The sequence below is a fragment of the Phoca vitulina genome, unplaced genomic scaffold, assembly GCF_004348235.1.
Source record: "Phoca vitulina isolate PV1807 unplaced genomic scaffold, GSC_HSeal_1.0 scaffold30, whole genome shotgun sequence".
In the NCBI taxonomy this organism is placed as follows: domain Eukaryota; kingdom Metazoa; phylum Chordata; class Mammalia; order Carnivora; family Phocidae; genus Phoca; species Phoca vitulina.
Genome location: NW_022589733.1, coordinates 22192037 through 22216364, shown reverse-complemented (window position 1 = coordinate 22216364; position 24328 = coordinate 22192037). Strand labels below are relative to the sequence as shown.

The window sequence follows — 24328 nt, the reverse complement described above, 5'->3', positions numbered from 1 at the left end:
CTTTAAATTTGTCTCTTTTTCTACCTGGTTGGTCAGGCGATCTCTATAATCATCCAACACTGGTATTGATTGAGGTCATTTCAGGCTAATGCATCTTCCCCAAATAGTATTTATTTTTCAAAATTAAAAAAAAATGAGAGAGAACACCACAATGTGAAAGACTGCAAGGACTTGAAGAAGACTTTTTGGATGGAAAATTTTGTGGGAGAAAACCCTGTCTTTTATTAGGACACATGTGAAAAGAAGACGGCCAAAGGCCCATCAATAAAGTAGTACCTATAAAATGAGATCAAAGACTGCAATAAGATGAGACAAAACAGAACGCAACAAATATTGATGGGGTACGTGTTATGATGACACACTTCAGCATTAAACTAATCTTGTGCATCGTTTCAGGCAGGAATTGATTTCACTACCCATTACCTGAGGTCCTTCTGTTTCTTGGTACTGCAACTTCTCCTCTTATCTTTTCAGGTCTCCAGTGTAAATGAGAATTAATTCCAGGTCTTTCATCTTGGTCTGGAAAGGCCTCTATTTAGAGGCCAATGGAAAAGATAATTTCTAGTATATAGCTCTAGCTGTAAGTCTATAAATAGCTGTCACCAGCACATACATGATAATCAAGACAACACAAATTAAAGATTACTATCCTTTTTTTTTTTTTTTTAAAGAACGTAGGAATTCTCAAGGAGCTCTTCTGCTCTTGACATCACAACACCTTCTACTCTCCAACGTCACAAAATGAGATCCACTGACTGGGTCAACACCAAGATAGAATTAAGTTCATTTTAAGAAATTACGTTCTAAGTGTAATATTCTCCTCGTACTGTGTAATCCTATTGGTAGAGAGAAAAGAGTTCAGTAGGTGAACAATAACATTCTTGAATGTGCCTCCTTACGTAGACTTGCTATTTCTCACACGTGCCGCCCAGCGTGGCTTGACAAAATCATACCACCTCACTGACCATATCTCAGCTTAAATTCAGATCACAAGCCTAACAATCTTATTGTGTTCCCCGGGTCTCGTCATGCTTCTGCTCTCTGAGAGGACTTCTTCCTATTTCCTCCTCTACTGTACCTCCAACGACAAGGAAGTCCCTGATCCTCATTCTCAGGGCAGGTCATAACTTCGCTTTCTGCTTCAAAAAAACAATGGAAACAATTCAGCGTCCCTTCCACAGAGTCCTGCCACCAAATTTGCCCCCGACCAGCAAACATCTACACCCACAGATGCTGCCTTCTGTCCTGTTCCTACAAGCTCCCGCGCTCCTATCCAAAGTGAACCCCCTAGCTGCACACTAGCTCAGATCAAGGATACCGTCCTGGCTACTGTTTTTTCTGTCTTAGGACAAATCACCAATTGACATTGCCTCATGAACTAGTTCCTTCCTGCTCTTGAGCAAAATTAACCTTAAAAATTGTCGAAACTTGCTACATCCAATTCCTCTCCTGTTCTTCTTCCTTATTTTTAGGAAACAAAACAGTTTTTTTCTAATTATGTAAAACATTTAGAGAGTTCCAATGTCAAAATTATGAAACCAGGTACATTCAGGAAGATCTAAATTCTATCTCTGTCCTTTCTTTTTTTTTTTTTTTTTTAAAGATTTTATTTATTTATTTGAGAGAGAGAATGAGATAGAGAGAGCATGAGAGGGTCAGAGGGAGAAGCAGACTCCCTGCCGAGCAGGGAGCCTGATGTGGGACTCGATCCCGGGACTCCAGGATCATGACCTGAGCCGAAGGCAGTCGCTTAACCAACTGAGCCACCCAGGCGCCCTATCTCTGTCCTTTCTATCCTATTCCCTCCCTCCACCATAAGTAATCATTTTCATTAGTTTTTGTTTGCTTTTCTATTATGTTTATGGATATATGTGTGTAGGTATATATGCATATATATTCATATTATCCTCTTTTTTAAAAAGCATACTATACATTGTTCTCCAGATTGCTTTTTTCCACTTAAAAAAACATAGAAATGACCCCACTGCAGTACATAAAGATATTCCTTATTTCTCTTTACAACCAGCGTCCCCCTAGATGGGTATGTGGATTGTTTCTACCTTTTTGCTATTACAAAGAAACCTACAATAAATAGCCTCATGCGTGTGTCTTTTTATAGTTTTGCCAGTGTAACTTTGGGATAGATTCCCAGCAGCAGGAATGCTGGGTCAAAGGGTAGATGTAAATGCAATTTTGCTAGAGACTGCCAAATATTCCTCTCCTTAGAAACTGTATCTTATTGCGTTCCCATTAACTATTTATGAGAGTACCTATTTCCCTACAGTCTTGTCAACAGAGTATGTTGTTAAGTTTGTGGATTTATGCCCATCTGATGGGGGGAAATGGTATCTCAGCTTTAATTTGCATTTCTCTATTTTTGGGCAACAATATTTCATAATATGAAACCTTAGACTTCTCTTTTGAATGTTAAGGAACAAATTTACAAATACTTCTCCCACCAACATGTTATTTTGGAAGAGGCTTTTTTTTTTTTTTTTTTTTTTTTTTAGGGAAAGCTTGTGCAGGAGCAGGGTGGGGAGGGGCAGAGGGAGAGGGAGAGAGTGAATCTTAATTAAGCAGGCTCCACGCTCAACAGTGCGGAGCTTGACACAGGGCTCGATTCCACAACCCTGAGATCATGACCTGAGCTGAAACCAAGAATCAGATGCTTAACCGACTGAGCCATCCAGACACTCCAGAAGAGGCATTTCTTAAGTTCACAATAAAATGTATAAACACTATGATAACAGTAGCCCTTCCTTCCTTCCTTTTTCTTCCTTCTTTTCTTTCTTTCTTTTTCCCTTTCTTTTATCTTTCCTTCCTTCCCTTCCTTTTCTTTTTTTTTTCCTTCCTTCCTTCTTACATTTTTTATTTATTTAAGTAATCTCTACACCCAACATGGGGCTCAAACTCATGACCCAAGATCAAGAGTCACACGCTTTTCTGGCTGAGCCCCAACAATAGCTATTTCGGAACACTAAACAATTACATTGTGCCAATACTTTAGTTTTAAAGGTAATTAGCAATATCGGATCTCCAAGAGATCCAATGACCTTTGACATGAATGTGATACTATCTACAAGCAGAAATGAACTTTGCACAAAAAATAGAAATTTCATAATAGTAACAGTAATAACTGCCAGGCACTGTTCTAATACTTTACTTGTATTATCTTACTAATCCTCATGACAATCCTTTGAAGGACTGCCCACAACAGGAAAGTCCCAGAATCAAGACATGAACTCCGAAGTCTGACTTTAGAGCCTGAGCTCTTAACTACAGAAACATTTAATCTCATTATGGGAATGCAGGTTCAGAATTTGCTGAATTGGCTTAGATAACTAAATAGAATTCTTTTTTTTTTTTTTTAAGATTTTATTTATTCATTTGACAGAGAGAGACACAGCGAGAGAGGGAACACAAGCAGGGGGAGTGAGAGAGGGAGAAGCAGGCTTCCCGCTGAGCAGGGAGCCCGATGCGGGGCTCAAACCCAGGACCCTGGGATCATGACCTGAGCTGAAGGCAGACGCTTAACCACTGAACCACCCAGGCACCCCTGAAGAGAATTCTCTTTAAAAACATTTTTTGTTGTTTTTTTAAAAATATTTTATTTTATTTTTTATTGTAAAATTTTATCTGTTTATTTTTAAAGATTTTATGTGTAATTTCTGCACCCAACATGGGGCTCGAACTCACAACCCCGAGACCAAGAGTCATGTGCCTGACTCAGCCAGATGCCCCTAGAATTCTTTTTGCCCAAGATTATCTTCTGCACAAACATTTCATATTCCATAGCAGTAATCTCCTGCAAGTACTTGAGTGATAATATCAGAAAAATGCATTTTCACTCCAAAACCAAGAGTAGGTGAAAATGTCTAAAAACTCAACTCTTGGAGAGTGAAAAATGAATGGAAAATCATCATCATTTAGGTTGTATTAAGGGTTACTTTTCCGATCCTGGAGATGAGCTGGGCCAAATAACCTCCTGTCAAGATGAAAAGCGGTTCACCATTGTAAGGAGCCACACTCACATTTGTGATAACGAAACACAGGAACACTTGATTAACACAGAGATTGGCCTCACAACCTTGGTCTCGCCAACAACAGCGTGCTATCATGGCAAAATCGGGCAAGCGTATCACAGAGAGCTTGAAAGGGTGGAGAATGAGAAGCTGGGAATCAAAAATTTATTACCTTGATATATTGGGTTCTTTCAATACCCAGTATTTGAGGAAGGTGATCTTTTTTTTTCTTATAACAGAGAAATATTGCAATGTGTTCTGTTTTATGAAGAACCCATAGATGCTTCATATTTTAACAAGAATGTATTCGCGACTTTTTAAAGTGGAACAAAATTTTTGCTCAGACTGCGACATTGTAAGGTCCTCGAGAATTCAATGAACTAAGAATAAATGCTGGACACAACCACCATGAAAAACGTACATTGAAAGAAAAATCCCGCACCCAACTTTATGCACACAATTCTCATCGTGTACTCCTGAGGACGCAAACCGACACAACAGCCTCTTCACCCTTCACCTTCTCATCTTCCTACACCAATATCCTATTTTCCCCCTTTGCTTTTGCAGTCTTCCCTCATAAGCCCAAGTGCCGAATGGGTTTGGGGTGCACATGAGGAAAATGGAGTTTACTGCTACACTTTCTCCCACATTCCATCCAAGTCAAGAAATGAAGGCGACACCAGGCACAGCAATAACTACCAGAGTGGGATGTATATGAAAGTCATTCCAGATGAACAGTTTCTCACTCTAATCAGTATCATGAAAATCAATATATAATCAATACCATCAAAATCCCTACATGCATCCTCTGCGTTATCACTCACAGACTCTGTGACAATAAACCTTCTTAAGCACATTCCCCCCACGCCCCCATCCCCAGTTTTTCTTTTCATTTAACCACACCCTTAAGTAAACCTTGGGGCATAATGTCCTTGATCTGCCCTGGAGACAGGACTAGGACACACAGCTATTCTTAAGCATTTTCCTCTTGGGTGGTTCCCCCTTAATAAACCATTTCTTGTCAAGCCGGACTTGTCAGCCTTTTTCTTTGGTCTGTTGCCTCCTTCAGAGTTTGGATGTCTCTTGGCATATACCTCCCTTTCATGGCACAGACTCTTTAACCAATACTCTCACATGCTGTCCTTATGTAGAATCAGTTTCTAGATATTATGACTTTGGTGGCATGTGGCTTCATCACTTACCAGTCTGGCAAATGAAAGAATGCCCCAGGGAGCACAAGTCCACTTTTGATGAGATCCAGTTGGAGTTTCAGGACATGTAAGTGCAGTTGGGGGGCTCTGGGGGCCAGGGGGGGCACGACACCTGCCGAAAGAGGAACAGACCCAGATGAGCCTCAGATTCCAAAATCAACCTTTTTAAAAAGTAAATATGAAAACCAAATTTTGCTAGCTTCTAATAGATGCAACTTAGGATATCTCCCGGATGTGATGTGTTGTTGGGGGTCCAGGAGCAAACGGTCAAGAAAGACTTCTTGAGATATCTTTGGTGCAAAAAGGTGGTTTTATTAAACATTGGGACAGGACCTGTGGGCAGAAAATGCTGCCTGGGATTGTGAGGAGTGACTGATTACATTCTTTCCAGTTGGGAAGGGCTGAGAGATAGCGGAAGTCTCTAAGGAATTTGGAAGCAAGGTTTCCTGGACCTTGAGGGGTCATTTTCTACTGTGTAGTAAACCTTAGTCACAAGACCCTTCAGATGGATATCACTGGGCCATATGTTTGAAGGATGATTGCTAACATATATCTTGCGGGGAGGGGAAGAGATAAAGGAAGTTTCCAAATGGATTTTTATATGTTAAAGAAGACTTGCAGGATCCTGGAAGTTGGGCTAATGTCAAGCTACGGTTGCCTTTTGGCTCTAGCAAAATATTAACACTGAGGCAGGTAAGCTTCTGGAGGAAGGTCACCCTGCTTGTCTCAAGAATTTGTCAATGGGCTGTAAGTTGTAAGGAGATTTAATTTTTTTCTATATTTCTTTTGCCTTTGTTCTCCACACCACGCCCACATATTACAGATTATTTATTTTTTCATATTATGTGTTCTTTATCACAAGGCTTCCTATTAATTTACCTAGACTTCAGTGAAGATGATGGTGATATAACAGGGCCTTGGATATTTCTCCAAGACCACAATATTATGGTGCATGATTTTGAAAATATCTCTGTAAGAAAGGTAACAGGCAAATCATTTCTCTCCTGGTTTCTGAATTAGGAAGAGATATTTACCAGGAACAAAGCGGCCATAAAAGATTTCCCACTTCAGAATCCTACACATTACTTTCAGTGAAATATCAGGTGTTAGCTTTTGATAAACTCTGAGAAAATCTCATCATCTTTGCTACACAGACAAATCAAAGGTTGAAGCCCCAAAATATAAATACTTCAGAGGAACTGTGGTAATGAAGTAAAGCGACTGATTTTTCTATGTACAAAAGCAGAAAGATGGAAAATTTTTTCTTTCTCCTGTTCCAGAATAAAAGGAAAGGACTTTTCCTTTGTAAACACTTGTCTCAGAGCCTTACCTGGGTTGTTTTTTTCTTGACGTTTTCCCAGCTGCTTTAGATTTTGCCCAATCCACCACTAACTCCCTTCTTCCAGAGTCCCAGAGAAGATCCCGGACCCCCAGTTTCCAAGTATAAGCAAGGTGTCCTCCCTGGACACGACAGTAATTTTCTGCCTCCTCATAGCTGCAGTGAAACCTGTTAAGCTGATAACAGTTATTTTTACCATGTCGCTCTGGGATATTTAGCTCACTTCCTAGAATGATACCTGTTCTGATGGGTAACCAAAGCCAGATTCTTCCCCTGAAGAACATTTTCTCTGTGAGCTGTGAGCTGTGAGCAAGAACAGTGTGGGGGCTCAGCAGCTGCCTGGTCCTTTAAATATATTCTTGGTGGGTTTGTCATATTTATTAGTATCATTCTTTTAGGAATAGGGACTAATTTGTCAAGGAGATAAAAGGCTTTGTGTTTTCCTGTTTTTGTTTTTAAGAACCCAGGTGGAGTCCCTATAAGCTGAAAACAAACAGCAAAGATCAATAAAGCAATGGGCATTTACAGGGCACCACCACCTGTGTCTACACAACCGGCTGTGCGTTCAGCTTTAGAATAGATCTTTATTTGCTAAGCCTAGGCTACAAAGGAGTAGAAGATGACGAATATCTAAGTCAGTGCTGCTAAAAATTGAGAAATGTATTGTGCGTGTGTGTGTGTGTTTAAAGGAAACCATTCTTACAGACCCCCAGGACATATTTAAATTATTGTATTCTGTTTTTTAAATACATTCAAACATAAAACTAGGGATGAACTATATGCTAAAGCTCTTACACAATCATAAACCAAAAATCAAATATCAAAACCAAAAAATAAGTATCTGACGAAAGAATACAAATTAAATACAAACAGAACTGAAAATCAATGAAATGAAAACGTGCTGCACTAAATAGCTATCTGACAGATAAACATGGTACTAGCTTATGACCACACAGGTTGTTTTGATTTGGCATGCACACTACTTCGTGCTGTAGGGAAAATCCATTCTCTCACCACTTTTATGTAACTTGCTGAAAAACCTTTGTTTATACAGCATGTCATTTATCCTTCACCTGCAGGACAACCATCGTTTATTTCAGCCACTTTTCTTTCTTGGTACCAAAATATGATAATGAATACAAATAAATGTGGGCACTGAAATAGCTTGGTAGGTTTCAGGGTTCAGTTGGTTGTCCAAATGGCCCAAATGACGCCTATATTACTTTTAAAAAATCATTACAGAAACACACCAGTATCAAATATGCTCTTAAGTGTCTATGCCAAGAATACACTCCCTCAGTTTGAAAAACACTGCAGTAATCAAATGAAAGATAAATATGGCATGTTCCCTACTTTCAAAACGTTTACAGTCTAGTTAAGGGAAAAAAGACCTAACAATTGTAGTTAATAAATACAGTGCCACTGGACAGGTACAGCATACATCTATGAAGGCTCAGATGAGGAAGAAATTACTTCCAGCACTTGGCCATATTGAGATGGAGGAAACAGTCATCCTGGCAGGAGTCAATGGGAGTAAATGCATACAAGTGGAAAGTATTTATAAAGAGAAATAATTCTGGGGGGGGGTGGGCACTTGGGGAGACAGTAGTGGGAACTGAAACTAGAAAGCTGAAATGTCTTGAAATGCCAGGAAAAAGAGTATCCAATTAATTTGGAAGGTTTCTAAATAGGAGTCCAAGTCTTCGCCTCAATGGAACCGTTCGGGTGCAGGAGTTCGCCACAAAGTCTAGATTTCCCAACACCTTCATTAACACACATACTTACGTACATACACACGTTTTAGGCATTTTTAAGTGAAACCTGATGCGATGGAATCTTCTCTGAGGTCAACTCGGGCATCTTACACAGTGCGGTAATTCATTCCAACCCTTTTTAGGGTGTCTGATATATACTCTCAATACATGGTTTACCGAGAGCACAAGCATATCAAATGTTCTGCTTAAATGATCAAGATATTGGTGAGACTGTTGCTTAGAACTGAAGATCTACATATGCGATGTCTCTCCCCCACGTCGCTGGACCAGAGAGCTGGGGCGCACACCACCCGACGCCAGCGCCCCGCAGCTCCGCACAGCGCAGCAGCGGAGCCCAGAGCCTGGGGCGGAAGGGGCGTGGCCGCCGTGATTGCGCGCCTCGGCGTCCAGACACACCCTCGGGGCGGAGCGAGGCCTTTTCCGCCGCGGGAGGCCCGCCCCACCCTCCTGCCCCGCGATTGGCGAAGTGGCAGCTGCAGGGGCGGTGATTGGAGGGCTCACCTCCATCTCCTCCAATGGAAATGAGCCAGAGGCGGGTCTAGTGGCGGAAGGAGCATGGCGTGGAGACAGCTCAAAGTGAGTTCAGAAAGTGGGCTGTGCGGCTTCGAGTAGTGTGGGCCAGGTGGGGGCTAGAGGAGAATAGTGGGCTAACCTGGGCGAGGTGTGGACGGGATTCGGCTCCGAGGTCGTGGGCTCCCTGGGCACGACTGTGCGTGGGCGGAGGCACCTGCAGATGCGTGCGTGTGCATTAACACGTGTAACGGCACGTTCCAGTCTGGATAGATGCAGGTCTTTGCCAACGCACGTGGGCTGACTTTTATTGAGCCTGGCACACGGGCGTTTAATGAACACATGACCGCCTAACATCGTGTGCTGGATCCAACGTGCAATGAAATTACACTAAGACATGGCCTCAACCCTTCTAGATGAAATTTTAGGGCAGGGGCTTGTGTAACCGCGTCCAGATACTTGTTGATTGACATTAAGGGGCGTTCCTACAATCCGCTGGAGACTAGAAGCAAGACAATAAATACTTGCTCTATATTTAACAGCTGGGAGTGATCCTCAAGGGCAGATCTGATCACGTCACTAACTTGTGTAGGGAGCAAAACTCAAATATTTATTCTGGCCAGGGTCCCTGCCTATCTCCCCAGCTCCTTTTTAAGCCGTGCTTTTCCTCATTCCTTGGTTTCCAACAGGTCTTTCTTCTTTCCCTCTTCCTTGGGTGCATCTCTTTACCCTCTGCCACTGAGAGCGCCTTTACACTTTTTCCTGCCCCCCACTGCGTCCACTTAACTCCTATTTATCCTTTGGATGTCAGCTTTAAGTCACTTCCTCAAGGAAGCCTTCCTCTACCTCTGAGATTGGTTTGGGTTCTGTTATTACCCTATACATTTTTTTCTTCATGGCAGTCCTCACAGTTACATATTTGCGTGATCACTGACTAGTGACTGTCTCCTCCTGAGAGGCAGGGACCCTGCTTAGCCCACCTCAGAGTGCTCTATCACTGTTGGGCAGATGACTGAATGAATGACTGAATGAATGAATGACTCATCACCTGGCAGTGATAACTAGAGAAAAGCATTATGAAGCACGTTTTGAACAGGATAGTGATTCTTGACTCAATAAGACCTGATGCTCCTTTTTAAAAAAATATTTTGCAACTGCTTTTATTATCCTGAAGTAGAATTTATATATAATGTAATCTGTCTTTGTATAATTTTAAAAGTTCAACTAATGTCCTAACTGGAATATAAAAGAGAAATTAAAGGAATTTATAATAAAATAACATGCGTTTCAGCATGTAAATGTTACAGCATGATTCACTTAGTGAGATATAGTCAGGTGTTTAAGCCTCTGTTTAGAAATTCTAGAGCCTCAGGGATGCCTGGGTGGCTCAGTCGGTTGAGCATCTGCCTTCGGCTCAGGTCATGATCCCAGGGTCCTGGGATCTAGCCCCGCATTGGGCTCCCTGATCAATGGGGAGCCTGCTTCTCCCTCTGCCTGCCGCTCCCCCTGCTTGTGCTCAAGCTCTCTTTGACAAATAAATAAAATCTTAAAAAAAAAAGAAATTCTAGTGCCTCGGGTATGTTTTATTGTCAAACACCCAAGCAAAGCACTATGCCATTCCTGAGATCTCTGAAATGGGGAACAATCCTTGGTAATGTTCTGTGCAAAATAGTGCAATTGTCCCTCAGTTTAGAGGGAATTGCATTCCTGGAAAAGTCAATGTATATGAAAACTGTGCAGGAGATAGTTTGTGTTTATGTGGTGGAATATAGGCTCAGATAATATAAATAGATACATACTGAGTTTAAGATGTTCAAAAGTCATACAGGACAGGGACAATTCATCTGTCAGATAGCCTAAAACAATGCAGGATGTCTGCCTTTACTGAGTCCTGCCCACTAAATCTCTTAGCATTCCTCCAAAATACCTACCACAGGTCCCCTAGGAGGCAGTAGTGCCTCTCTTGAAACCTCTAGCCTGGAGTCCTTCAGGGCACGATGACTGTCAGAAGTGTGCATACAGCCGCTGAAAGCAGAGGCCAATGTGTGAGCAGAACTAGAAATGAAGGAGGCCAGTGTTAGCAGAAGGCTAGGGACATTGCTTCACGTGACATGTCATTATGTCCTGTGTGCATGGGTGTAGAGGGCGCAGAGAAGTTACTGCAGTCTGGCCTGGAAGGAATCTCAGTGGGCCTTCCCCCCCCCAGAAGCGGGCCCAGGATGCTGTGGTCATCCTGGGGGGTGGAGGACTTCTCTTCGCTTCCTACCTGACAGCTACGGGGGATGAGCATTTCTACGCTGAACACCTGATGCCGGCCATGCAGAGGCTTCTGGACCCTGAGGCAGCCCACAGGCTGGCCGTTCGCATCACCTCCCTGGGGCTCCTTCCTCGGGCCACGTTTCAAGACCCTGACATGCTGGTAGGTGCTCTTGAACACCTCCTGATTAACAGGCTCTGTAGGTAGTTCTGACCTAGACGAGCTGCGGCCTGCCCTTGGACAAACACCGGGATAGCCTGGGTACCTCTGGTTTTGTTTCCTTCTTCCTAGGAAGTGAGAGTCCTGGGCCATAAATTCCGAAATCCGGTTGGAATTGCTGCAGGATTTGATAAGCATGGGGAAGCTGTGGATGGACTTTACAAGATGGGCTTTGGTTTTGTTGAGATTGGCAGTGTGACTCCGAAACCTCAGGAAGGAAACCCCAGACCCAGAGTCTTCCGCCTCCCTGAGGACCAAGCTGTCATTAACAGGTAGATGAAGAGCCCGCAGGTAACAGGGGAGGCCTTCTTCCCAGCAGGGCACTCAGTGATGTAAGATCTGCCGGGTTTTTTTGTCCTACGGTGTGGACATTTTTCTGCTATTTGGAATGTTCGGGAACCATGTTGAGCATCTCCTGTGTGCAGGCATAAAAGCGGGTTGTGGTATTCTAGTTTAACGCATATACACGCTGAGGCTCAGAGAGCTACATGACTTACCTACAATTATGGCATCATAAGCGAGAGAGCTTGGGTACGGATTTAGACTTAAATTTGACTTTAGAGCTTGTGCTTTTTCCACATTGTTACTCCAGTGCCCTTGCCCAGCACTGTCCAGTAGAAATAGAATGTGAGCTGTGTGTGTAAATTAAAATATTCGTGTAGCCACAGTAAGATAGGAAAAAGAAATGGGTGAAATTGATTTTAATAACATAGTCTATTTAATTATTGTTTATGATTATTATATTTAACTATAAATACTTCATGTATTCTAAATGTCATTTTAACATATAATCAAAATAAAAACGATTAATTAGCTATTTACGTTTTACTCATACTAAGTCTTCAGAATCCAGGGTGCATGTGACTTGGAGCGCACTGGACTGGCCCATTTCAGGTGCTCAGCGGCACATGTCGCTAGCAGTTTTTGAATTGGACGGTGTAGCCCTGGCCTTTAGTAAACTGAAAAATTTAATAATCCACATGTACAGCTGCTTTTAGTAAGAGAGAGCCTTCTAGGTCGTGTAAAGCCCTTCTCTTTGTAATCCCTAGGCAATATTCACTGCAGCAAACCCAGAAAATGAAAAAGTTCCTACTTTTTGGTAACGGAGGTTTGAGAACCTCCTTGGGAGATTCTGATAGGCACCTTTGGGCCCAGTGATGCCCTTCTGGAAGACTGCCTTCGGGGAATTTTATTTGGCCACACATCCTGCTTTATCGTGCTTGTTTCAGGGAAATTTTCCAGCATTGGAAATGAAGTTATTGATCTTTCTGCTGCATTGCAGGCTGGGATTGGTATCTTCAGAATTTCCAGGCAAAACAGATTTAGGATTTGGCTTCCCCAAGTAACTGCAGGTACCAGGACAACGGTACTCAGCAGAATCTGTAGGTGAGAAGTGGTTGAGGGAGGAGAGCCTGTGTGTTCAGCCTCCTTGCTCTGGGAGGCACGGAGTGGGTGCCCAGTAAACACCTGCTGAATGAATGGAATAATTATATTAAGTCCACAAAAACAGGTGCCGATGTATCTGTTTGGTGGTTTTGGCTGCAAGTAACAAAGCAGCTTAGCCAATAGGCGTTGGTTATTATTTCTTCTCCGGGAGGGCGTTAGTGGAACGGCCGGCAGGAGGTGGAAGATGGGGTGGTCAGAGAAGCCACTCCGGGTGGGAGGAGTATGTGAGTAAGGAGTGGGGGCCGATCCAGACAGGTCTGGGGCAGCTATGTGGCGTGTCTGGGCTGTTGCCAGTGCTAGGTACCTGAGCAGCTTGTTTACAAATTTAAATCTTTCCCTCTATGTTTGATGGTGTTCTGGCAAGTTCTCTAGGAGTTCCAGGGCTGTTTAGACTTTGGAAGTCTAAGAACTGACTCTGATTTTTTTTTTCTGTTTCTAAAAGTCAGAAGTATAGTGGAAATGACCATGAAGCCATCTCTCCAAAGTCTCTGCCTTTGGCTGAGGGCTCTAACCTTGTCCCCTCCCTACCCACTTCTGTGCTACAGATACGGATTTAACAGTCACGGACTCTCGGTGGTGGAACACAGGTTGCGGGCCAGACAGGAGAAACAGGCCAGGCTCACAGAAGGTAAAGCGGGGGTGCTCTAGAGGGGCTTTCTTCATTTATTGGAAGGAAACCTGTGGGAGAAACGTCAGGAACATTCCTAGTGAAATAAACCTGACTGAGTAATAGGAAAAAAACCACTGTGGAACTCGGGAATTTTCCTGGCTTTACCACAGCCACCGAGATTTTAACTGAATTTCACAATTTAGCAAAGACTCGCTTAGTTTCTGCCTCGTTATATAACCTGGGTTATATCATAACTGGGGCAGCTTGGAAGTGAGAACAGAGCGGCTCCTCAGTGGTCACATGGGTGGTTGAGATGTGAGCGGGCCTGGAGCGCCATCTTCCTGTCTTGCTTTGTTGTCCTTTTGTGTGTATGTAAATAATGCATGTTAATTACAGAAGCATTAGTAAGTACAGCGAAGCATAAAGAAGACAATTAAAATTACTCATACTCCTTCCTACTCAGGGAGAGCTGATCTTGGCATTTGGGAAAATACCCATCATGACTTGCTCAGAAACACCATGCATGTCGGGAGGCTACCTTCAGGGATGCTGCCGAATGTTCTCTGGGGGCTCTGCTTTGCTGCCCCTCAGGCTGCACATAAGTGCTTGTTGCACTGTTTTGTCCTCACCACGCCTTCCCAGTTGCCCTCTGAGATTGTGTGGGGCTGTGCCATTTTCCTCATTGGGTCCCTCTGGACCTCTTTCCAGGAGTTTAGTCTCATTAAATGGCTTGGTAGTGAGAGGAGAAAAACCTGTGGACATGAGTTTCACTCGAGGAAGTGAGGTTGAAAGGGCCGAGTCAGTTGGCAATCTCTGATTTTAGGAGGAAGTGACCTTGTTTGGAAATCCCAGGCTTTGGTAGAAGCAGACCTTGAGTACTATAGACCTTCCCATTTGGGAAACTTTGAGTCTTATAATAGGACCTCCATGGCTTGTGATACTCTCCTGCCTTCTTGCCTTCCTTTCTTTTTTTTTTAAATCCTTTCCTTCTTTGTTCCCAGTGCAAGCTTTCTCCCCTGTTCTCCCTTGCCCATCCTCTCACCCCACTCCAACACGCACATTGATTGGAGTGAAGCAGAATCTTAGAGCAGAGTTCTGCACATGTTGTTTTCCAGCAGCTAGAAGACTTGAAGACAGCTTATTGTGAGCACAATAAGGAACATAATTGACAAAAGCTTTGGTGTCCTTTGAGGACAGAGTAATTCAGAAATTTCTAACTTCAAAGTCTTGGCCCTTTGGGCAGCTAACTGCTGATGGAAGACCCATTAGCTGCATGAAAGGGATGCTCTTTTTAAAGCCAGCTTACCCGTGAGGGAAGAATCAGTTTACAGATGGCTTGGCCTGGTGGAGGCTGGACTTGGGAAGCTTGGAGGCCTTGTGGAGCTTTTGTCTAATTGGGCGCTAACCCCCTCTTCACCTCCCCCCAGGGAATATTTACTTTCAAGCTGGTGGTTAAAAGGGTGACCAGTTTAGGGTATGAGGAGGTGGTTAGCAACACTAGATGCTGCTCTTTGATCCCACCGACCTGATACACGTTTTGGGGGCTCACTTGCTGTTCCAGGTCTTTTCCCAACCACCAGCTGCAAGAAAGCAGCCAGCAGCACTGACATACCAGTGAGCTTTGCAGATAGCGCGGTAGCTTAGAAGTCAAGTACAGACAACCTCTTTCTTTCACGCATAGCATGTTTCTGAAATGTGTTTTTCTAAAAGAGCCCTACCTTTTTATGGCTAGTATTTGCACTCCTAATTTCACCGTTTTCCACTAAATTTTTAAAAAAGAAAAAGGGCACAATGCAGTAAAACATCCTAGTAGTTGCCCCGGCACTGCTGCGCAAGGATGGTGAGCTCCTCTCGGTGAGCAGGCAGCCGGGCCAGCAGCTTTCGTGGTGTTGGTCCCTCCGACCGGGAAGGTCCCGTGCGGAGGTGCGCGGGGCATCCTGAGCATGTTGCACGGGAAATGGCGTTTGGGGACAAAACCTTGACGAGCGATCTTCACAGAGGGGCTGCCACTGGGAATAAACCTGGGGAAGAATAAGACCTCGGTGGACGCTGCTGCGGACTACGCGGAGGGGGTTCGCGTCCTGGGCCCCTTGGCTGACTACCTGGTAGTGAACGTGTCCAGCCCCAACACCGCTGGGCTGCGGAGCCTTCAGGGAAAGGCGGAGCTGCGCCACCTGCTGACCAAGGTAGGCAATTACATGTCCGGGCTCCGTTCGCCAGCCTGTCAGGTTCTTTCTCTCCAGGGAAGGAAGCTTCAGCGTCACTGTCGAGGAGCTGTCCTTAGCACCTGGACCGATAGGACCCCCTGCTATACTCGTAATCCCCTATCGTAACCCTGATTACGCTCAACAGTGATTAATGGCTCAGTCACCTGTCCCTGCTGTTAAACCACAAAGTCTGAGAGAGCAGGGGGCTGGGTCTCGCTGTCCCTAGCAGTGAGCACACTGAATGAATGAATGAATTGGATGACTCTTTATCAAATAGTACTTGTGACAGTATTTCCTTGTTATCTCCTTTAGGAAAAAAGTCTAAATAAACCTTCATATATTAGCTAATACCAATGACAACATTAGGGACTTAATCTTGGGGATCCCTTGGTTCAAGATAATCAGACCCATCTTGGTGGGGTCTGTGGCATAACTGAGAGCTGTATTTCTGGAAAAGGAGATGTTGCTGTGCTTACGTGTGAGAACACGCTGATCTGCGGCTGCAGGTCAGGGGCACTGGGGGCTGTGGCCTCAGGGGTCCCCATCTCTGGCCACGTGTTGCTCTAGGTGCTGCAGGAGAGGGACGCCCTGAAGGGAGCACGCAAGCCAGCCGTGCTGGTGAAGATTGCACCCGACCTCACAGCCCAGGACAAGGAGGATATCGCCAATGTGGTGAGAGAGGTGCGAGTCGGGCTGGGCCCTGAGACGCCCCTCACTGCCAGGTTGGGGGGGGGCATCTGGCCAGCTGGACTAGCCCATGGCTTCCTTTCTGTGACAGTGAGAGCTGGTTTGGTGTCTGTCATGATGTAACTCATCACAGAATACAAAGCAAATGTTGGGATGCGTCATTTTCCTGTACTTCTTCCCTCCCCTCTTTGCTCACATTCATCCAGCAAGGGCTCTAAGGCTAGTGCTTGCATCCTGGGTCAGACTAGAGTATTCTGTCCCTCTCTCCAGTCTGACCCCAGGTCCTGGGGTTGTAGGAGAGTAGTGGAAACACAGACTGAACCTGTAAGTCCTGGGTTCAAATCCTCTTCCACCACTTACTACCTAGGGACCTTGGGCAGGACTAAAGAGAGTGGTTCTAAGGATTAAACCCTGTCCTAGTGGAACCTTATGGGTAGTCGATATATGATGGCTGCTCTGGTTATGTTGAGGCTCATCCAGACACCTGTTCTAGAAGCACAGTGAGCTCTGTTACGGCTCTTGCTTCCAGGGGCTGTAGTGTGGGCACCTGGCCCGGCTCCTGGCTCAGACCCTCAGGGAAGCTTCTCCAGCTCTATCTGTGCCTTGACTGGAGAGCTCTTTCTCTGTCTCACACTGCAGTTGGGCATCGATGGATTGATTATCACCAACACCACAGTGAGCCGCCCTGCCAGCCTCCAGGGTGCCCTGCGCTCTGAAATAGGAGGGCTGAGTGGGAAGCCCCTCCGGGACTTATCAACCCAAACCATCCGGGAGATGTATGCACTCACCAAAGGCAAGAATTTGGTCCCTGTGTCTTCACATTTGCGTGCGGCTTGTCGGGCTCTGGGCTTTGATCCGAATCAGCGTTCCCTGAACTGCTGCATTCACCAGGGGCCGGAGGGCGGAAGGCCAGCTGAGGTGCTCGCGTTTCCGGCCCTTCCTCACGCTGTTGCATGTGTTCCGGTGCAGGCGGAGTCCCCATCATTGGGGTCGGCGGGGTCAGCAGTGGGCAGGACGCGCTGGAGAAGATCCGGGCGGGGGCCTCCCTGGTGCAGCTGTACACGGCCCTCACCTACCGCGGGCCGCCCGTGGTGGGCAGGGTCAAGCGGGAGCTGGAGGCCCTTTTGAAGTGAGTGGGGCCACGGGTGGCTTGAAACCGGAGACGTTCAGGTGGTATCAATTCAGAATGACTCAAGTGAAGGAGACGCTATTCACCTGTCTCTACTTATTCCTCATTCAGAAAGGATTCAAAAACACAGGCAGACTGACAAAGGACAAACAGGGCCAAGGAATTCAAGATTAACTTCCAAGACGGTGGTGTTTATTGGCCTGAGGAGTTCGGGCAGCATTCCTGTTGAGTAGCATTGGCTTGAGGTCAGGGAGCTGTTAATACTTGACATTGGTTCCCTTCCCAGTGTGAAGACCTAGGTGGAGGCACGAAGCATGCTACGGGGGAGACAGGCAGGTGCAGTTATGGCGCTGACAGCCTAGGTGAACGTGGGCTTCCAGCGAGAGCAGGGCCTGTCCTTCACCATTTGCTGAAATTGCTTTGTTTTCCCTTTTTTCCAGGGAGCAGGGTTTTACCAGAATCACAGATGCCATTGGAGCAGATCATCGGAGGTGAGGACGTTGTTGGTGCCAAGCCTGATCTGGAATCTTCTAAAGCAGGCGGGCCTTTGTGGCTGAATTGAGAGAGGAGAGCGACATTCCCCAACCCACAAGAGCCCTTCCTCCGGCCCGACTTTTGTCAAAGCCAATCATGAGTGTCACCGGAATCAATACATGGCTTTCTTTAATCGCTTGTCGGACCATGAAGTGCATTCATGATTCTTTCTAGACTCAAATCTCTTTAATAGTGCAAGGACATTAAAATACTTGAGGGAAATATGAAGCCATTTAAAACCTGGATTTAAATCCCAGCCCTTTCTGGAAGGCCCCCGGGCTTTGCCCCGATGCTGCAGGTCCTCGCAGGCCTGTGCTGCCTTGGATCTGCACCGGGCTCCCGATGAGCTTGACTCTCTTTCATTCTGTCTTCACTTTTATTTATTTAAAGTTTTCACTTTATTTTGAAAATATTTCAAACAGACAAAGTCGCAAGAATCGGGCTCGTGGGTGGCCATCCTCTGTCTTCACATCGTCTTCCTTCTGTGAGTCCGGGTCCTCATCTTTTCTTATAAGGACGCCAGTCATGTCGGAGTGGGCCCCACCCCGATGGCCTCAATTTCATTTGATTCCCTTGGTAAAGATAGGATCTGGAAGGACCCTCTCTGCAAATAAGGGCACGTTCTGAAGTTCAAGGGTTTAGGATTTAACATAGCAATTTTGGGGAGACACAATTCAACCCATCACAGGAAAATGTGCTTGCTGTCCCCTTTGTTTATTATCTGTGACTTGGAGTGCCATCGGGCAGACAGGGTTCTCAAGGTGCTTGAAGACAATAGACAAGATGCTAAAGAGGTGTACTGTTAACTAAAGAGATCGAGCAACACCGGTCTTTTTAATACCGAAAAGCAAATGGCGGAGAGAAGCTGGAAACCTTGTCTGGGCAGTGCTGTTGGGGTCTGGCGTGCCCTCACAGCCGGCAGAAACTCCCTTTGTTCCCATCACCTCAATACGGATTTTATTCTAAATTCGATTTCTCGGAAGCTCTGCGAGAGGCCCAGGATGGTAACGGCGCTGATGTGTCCCGTTGCCTCATGGTTGAATCTTGGCCTAGCCCCGCCCTCCTGTATCTGCTCACTCTCTGTCACGAAACCCTCAGCCAGCCTCCTGCTCTCCTTTTCAAAGACCTTTCTCTTGTTTTTTGCTTTTTAAAAAATAGCCCCCAAATATAAAAGTTGTGGACCTCTTTTCCCCCTTAAATAACTGTTTCCCAGAGGTAATCACAGGTAACTTTTGAATCTTTCTAAATTTTTCCAGATATTTTTCTTTTTATATACAAACACATGTGTCCATAGCTATCTTTTTTCTCTCTCTGTGCACACATGTATAGAATAATTTTAGGAAAATAATACAAAGAACTGTTTTTTAATACCAAGTCATATGAGAGTAAATTGCTGGTCTGGTGCTCCATCATCCTGAATATTGTAGTGTGGATTTCTTGCAAACAAGTACATTCTGCTACACAACCACAACACAGCCATCAAAAATCAGGAGATGAGCACGGACACGTCACTTCATCTACGGGCTGTGTGGTAGGCAGCATTTCTGAAATGTCTCCCCCTGGTTCCCGATGCCGTGTCCTAATCTCTGGAACCTAGCAACATGATGAGATATCCCTCCCATCACTGTTAAGTTGCGTGGCTTAACGTTGGAGCCGCCTTGAAGATAGATTATTCAGGTGGGTCCAGTCTAATCACATGAGCCCCGTTAAAAGCAAGCGTTTTCTCTGGGGGAAGAAGACATTAGATAGATTTGAAGCATTGGAAGGGATCAAAGTGTTGCTGTTTTGAAGACTGAGGTGGGGGAATGAGAAGGAAGGCATTGGCCCCTGGCTGGTAACCAGCAAGGGAATGGATCTCAGACCACAAAGACCTGGATCTTGCCAAAGACTTGAGTGAGCTTAGAAGCAGATTATTTCCAAAGTGTCTGAGTAAGAACCCAACCTGTCCAACACCTTGATCCTGGTCTTGTGATACCTTGAACATAAAACCCAGTGGATAGGACGCCTGGGAGGCTCAGTCAGTTAAGCGTTGGACTCCTGATCTCAGCTCAGGTCATGATCTCTGGGTCCTGGGATTGAGCCCTGCAGTGGGACCCATGCTCAGTGGGGAGTTTGCTTGAAGACTTCTTTCCCTCTGCCCCTCCTTCTGCTTGTAGGCTCTCTCTAAAATAAATAAATCTTAAAGAAAAAAAAAAAGACCCAGCTGAGCCTCAACTGCTGATACAGAACTGTCAGCCTGGGGATTCTCCCCCTCTGCCCCTGCCCCACTCACACATTCTCTCTCTCTCAAAAAATAAATCTAAAAAAAAAAAAAAAAAAAGGAACCGTGAGCTAATAGTGACTCTTTCAAACCGCTGAGTTTGTAGACTATGCTGCACACAAGGGAAAACTCGCACAAGGGAAGGGATCAGGAAGGGTTACCCTTTGGAAGGTTCTCTGTTGCAGACTGACAGTCTGTCTCTTAGCACAGTTCCAACAGGCTGCTCTTTCTCCCTCGAGGACCAGAGTCAGTAGTTGGCTTGCGTTCAGGGGCCATGTGGGATAAGGAGTACCAATTCTTCTTAATTCTCAAAATGATGCCCAGAGCCCAGAGAAGCCCACAGTGCTAGGAGACATAGACTGATGATGCCCAGGTAGCCCTTTGGGGCCCAGGATCGTTGAGTGGAATCACCATTAGCAGAGTTGCTAATACCATTTGCTAATACATTGTTCACTCTTATGTTTTGTGTTCTGTGCATAATTGGCCTGGCCAATTTCCCAGTAGTTAAATATAAGCAGTCAATAAGTTAAATCGTATTCTGCAACTTGCTTTTTTCACGTACCATCATGGAATTTTTCAGGGTTCTTCTCTTAGATCTACCGTGCGTTTTCTGACAGAACTGTAGTTTTCCACCGCATAGACGCACCAACGATTACTGATGGCTGGGCGTGTGTAGGCTGTCTTCACTGCTTCCATCACAGGCTGTGCTGTAGTGAGTCTCTTGGTCTCTGTATCTCTTGCTCTTCTGGTAGAATTTCTGTAAAATTGACTCCCAGAAGTGTTATTGCTTGGGCAAAGGTTATAGGCACTTAAATTGTTGGTAGTTAACTGCTAAATTGTCATTAGAGAGAGGTATGCCAATTTATACTTTCTCTCCAACTTGGGTAGGGAGGGTCCCCTTTCCTCTTATGTGGCCCCACATGGGAATTTCCAAGTATGGGTCAGGAATAAGCTGTTCTTCCTTCTCTACTTTCTCCCTGGGAATAGCTTACATTATGACTCTTCCTTGTGGAAAAAGAGAACAGGAACTGTCGCTTTAGCAAGCCACATTGGGCTGCAGCCAGAGTGACTGCCACATCCATTTCTCTCTCTCTGTGTGTGTGTGTGTGTGTGTGTGTGTGTGAGAGAGAGAGAGAGAGAGAGAGGCTTCCACTAAGACCCCAGGGAAGGAAAACAGACGGGGAATAGTCTTCCCTGGGTTCTCCCATTCTTACCTGTTCAGGTCAGCCTCCTGCTGGTGGAGCCGACAAGTGGGCACAGCGCTGTATCCGAAGGGGCTGGGGTTCCTTCCGACAGTGGTTTCCCTTGAAGGGGTAGGTCCATCAAGTCACAGCCACTGTTTTGGAAAATAGCCATTTCTCTGCCGACCTTCTGATAGGCTGCTCTGGGTCAGGTTCTGTAGCCAATACTTTTTGTCCAGTTATCCATGAGGACGGGAGCAGGAAAACATCCCATCAGAATGGTGTTCTCAAGGTCAAGCAGGCGACTGAGACACAGAGCTGAGATGATTTGCTCACCTTCATTTCAGGGCCAATGATGTGACTCGGATAGCTCAGGAGGTCATTGGTGGTGTTCAATCAGTGCCTCTTGGCAGGAAAATCGAGTGTGCAGGACACTGGGGGCCCTTCAGCTCTGCTCTCAGTGGCAGATGGGAAGGCACAGGCCCCATCTCGAAAGAGACTGTACTCTTCTGCTCCAGGTGGCTTGCCACCCAGGAGGGCCAGCCAGCATGTCATTGGCTCAGAGAAGGCAGAAATCTGCATGTTTTATGTGGCAGCTCCAGTGTTTAAAATCGGAGCTGATGCTGTACCAGTCCATCAAAACTGGGTTGTGGACCAGATATGAATTAAGGTCTCCGATTTAGGTGTCTGGCCCATTCCATCCTGTGGCAGCAATTAGAAACTCCTGTGAGCCAGGAGCACCAGCGGAGGGTGGGGGGGTGGGTGGGTGGGTGGCAGTTTGCGGGGGTGGGAATAACACCAGGAGAATGACCACCCCAGGGAGTTCTGTTCACTCCATGACTCACTGTGGTTGGGCGGGGGGCGAGAAAGAGTGCAGACTTTGGAGTTTGACCCTGGGAGACCCACTAACCCTGCTGATGCCACATTTTTTCACCTGGAAAACCAATGGTTTGGAGGATTAAATGATATCCTAACTGCAACTTTTACAAAGATGTGTACTATGTGTCAGGCACATTAGGTACTTATTATCTGTGGGCAGTCATGTTCATTTTGTGTGCCTCAGTTTCCCAAGTGTAAAAGGAAGAGAAAGACATTATCCATCTCAAAGGGTTGGATAAGGATTAAATATAAAGTGTAGTAGAGCTTTGCACATCCTACCTGCCTAATGAACATTATTTTAAATATTTCTCATCATCACAAAAGTCCTGTAAATAGGCATTATTATGTTTGTATTTACAAATAAACCCAGGGATTGAGAGATTAAGTAACTTCCCCAAACCAGGCAGCCAGGAATCAGCAGAACTGGGCCTCAGGGCCCTAGTATCTCCTTCTGATGTAAGGAAAGAGCCTCACAGGACCTCAGAAAAGTATTACTAGTCCTCTTTCCCTTTATTTTTCTCCGCAAAAGTTCCTCTTCTTTTGGGGCTCCTGGTTGGCTCAGTTGGTGGAGCATATGACTCTTGATCTCAGGGTCCTAAGTTTAAGCCCCATGTTGGGTATGGAGCCTATTAAGAAAAAAAGTTCATCTTCTTTTAACAGATAGACTTCCTCCTATTTTAAAAAAGCTTTCAGAGATACTTGTCCTGGGCACTTGATTGGTCTGAAATAAGGTGGTAGAATGGGGTATGGTGATCAAAGCTCAGAGACCGGGAAAGGTGGGGAACCTTCTGTAGACACCTCAGTGCCAGTCAGGGTGGAGCCCGAAGCTCCAAAATGTAGCAGCTTGAAATACCAATCATTTATTATCGCACATGGTGTCTCTGGGTCAGGAATTCAGGAGCAGCTTAGTAGGGTGGTTCTGGCTCAGCGTCTTTCATGAGATGGCAACCAGGACACTTGCTGGGGCTTCAGTCAGCTGAGGCTTAACTGGGGCTGGAGGATCCACATCCAGATGATTGACTCCTGTGGCTCGGGAGTAGGTCCTGGCTGTTGGCAGGATGTGTCGGTAGATCTCTCCATAGGGCTGCCCAAGGATCCTCAAACCATGACATCTGGCTTCTCCCAGAGTGAGTCATGCAAGAGAGGAATGCAAGGTGGAAGCTACAATGCCTTTTATGACACAGTACTGGAGTCATGTACTGTTACGTATGCCACTTCATTCTGTTCGTTAGAATAGGGCTGCCACTTCTAGCAAAACTAACGAACACAAGCAACAGGACAGTGAATAAACGTTTAGTGTAAGTATATCCCATGCAATATTTGGGACATACTTACACTAAAAATTATTTGTTGTTTATCTGAAATTCAAATTTAATTGGGTATCATGGATTTTATCTGGCAACCCTATGTTAGAAGCAAGTCACTTAGTCCAGCCTACACTCAAGGGGAGGGGGAAAAATGGTTACATTTTTGAAGGGAGGAAAACCAAGAATTTGTGGAGATACTTCTAAACCACTGCAAGCAGAATTTTGAAAAATTTCATTTGGTCCTGGTGTCTGTGGATAATTGCATGGGAGCCTAATGGGATGAAGAAGTTCTGGACAAGAAGGTCACCTTCCTAATAATCTTGTACATTTGTAAGTTTACAGAAAATTACACACAATATATTCTTTGGTCCTCAGACAGCCCTGTGAGGTAGGGGAAGCAGTGATCATGATCCTCATTTTACAGAGGAGGAAGCTGAAATGCTCCACAGATGTTATGAGTAGAAACGGTGGAGGGAGGACAGATTCTTCTGGTTTTAAGTCTAGCATTTGTTGTACTCTACCCAGTAGTGTCCTGATACACCACTGATGCCTTCACAGTATAAGATGATTTAATGTAGTAGATTCATTTTCTACCCTCTGCCATGTTGTTATCTCAAATGGGTGATGGCCTTCGTGGATTCTTGCTGCCATGCTGTATCCTGGGTAATGGGGGAAGGTCCTTGCAGAAGCTGAGGGCCAAGATGTCATCCTCTCTCTCCACACTCATAAGCTCTGGAATCCACCCTGGCTGACTG

The 24328-nt window shown here is 45.3% G+C and overlaps 2 protein-coding genes across 3 annotated transcripts in view; one reads left to right on the top strand and one right to left on the bottom strand.

Moving 5' to 3' along the window:
- PKD1L3 (polycystin 1 like 3, transient receptor potential channel interacting) overlaps positions 1 to 7115 on the bottom strand; it is a 59016-nt gene extending 51901 nt beyond the window's left edge. The window contains 6 exon segments of the mRNA XM_032424042.1: positions 25 to 59; positions 424 to 531; positions 5225 to 5435; positions 6423 to 6463; positions 6564 to 6640; positions 6642 to 7115. Coding sequence (XP_032279933.1) covers positions 25 to 59; positions 424 to 531; positions 5225 to 5435; positions 6423 to 6463; positions 6564 to 6640; positions 6642 to 6856 — 687 coding nt within the window. The 5' untranslated portion in view covers positions 6857 to 7115.
- Positions 7116 to 8779: 1664 nt separating this feature from the next.
- DHODH (dihydroorotate dehydrogenase (quinone)) lies at positions 8780 to 19980 on the top strand. Of its 2 annotated transcripts, none has more exons than XM_032424227.1 (9): positions 8780 to 8923; positions 11131 to 11276; positions 11406 to 11605; positions 13325 to 13407; positions 15388 to 15575; positions 16164 to 16277; positions 16923 to 17076; positions 17253 to 17412; positions 17853 to 19980. In XM_032424227.1, the coding sequence occupies exons 2-9, from the start codon at positions 11166 to 11168 to the stop codon at positions 17905 to 17907; spliced, it is 1065 nt and encodes a 354-aa protein (XP_032280118.1). In that variant the 5' UTR covers positions 8780 to 8923; positions 11131 to 11165; the 3' UTR covers positions 17908 to 19980. The 2 variants fall into 2 exon arrangements, with proteins under 2 accessions (XP_032280118.1, XP_032280117.1); XM_032424226.1 differs by having other exon boundaries at positions 11064 to 11276.
- Positions 19981 to 24328: the final 4348 nt, after the last annotated feature.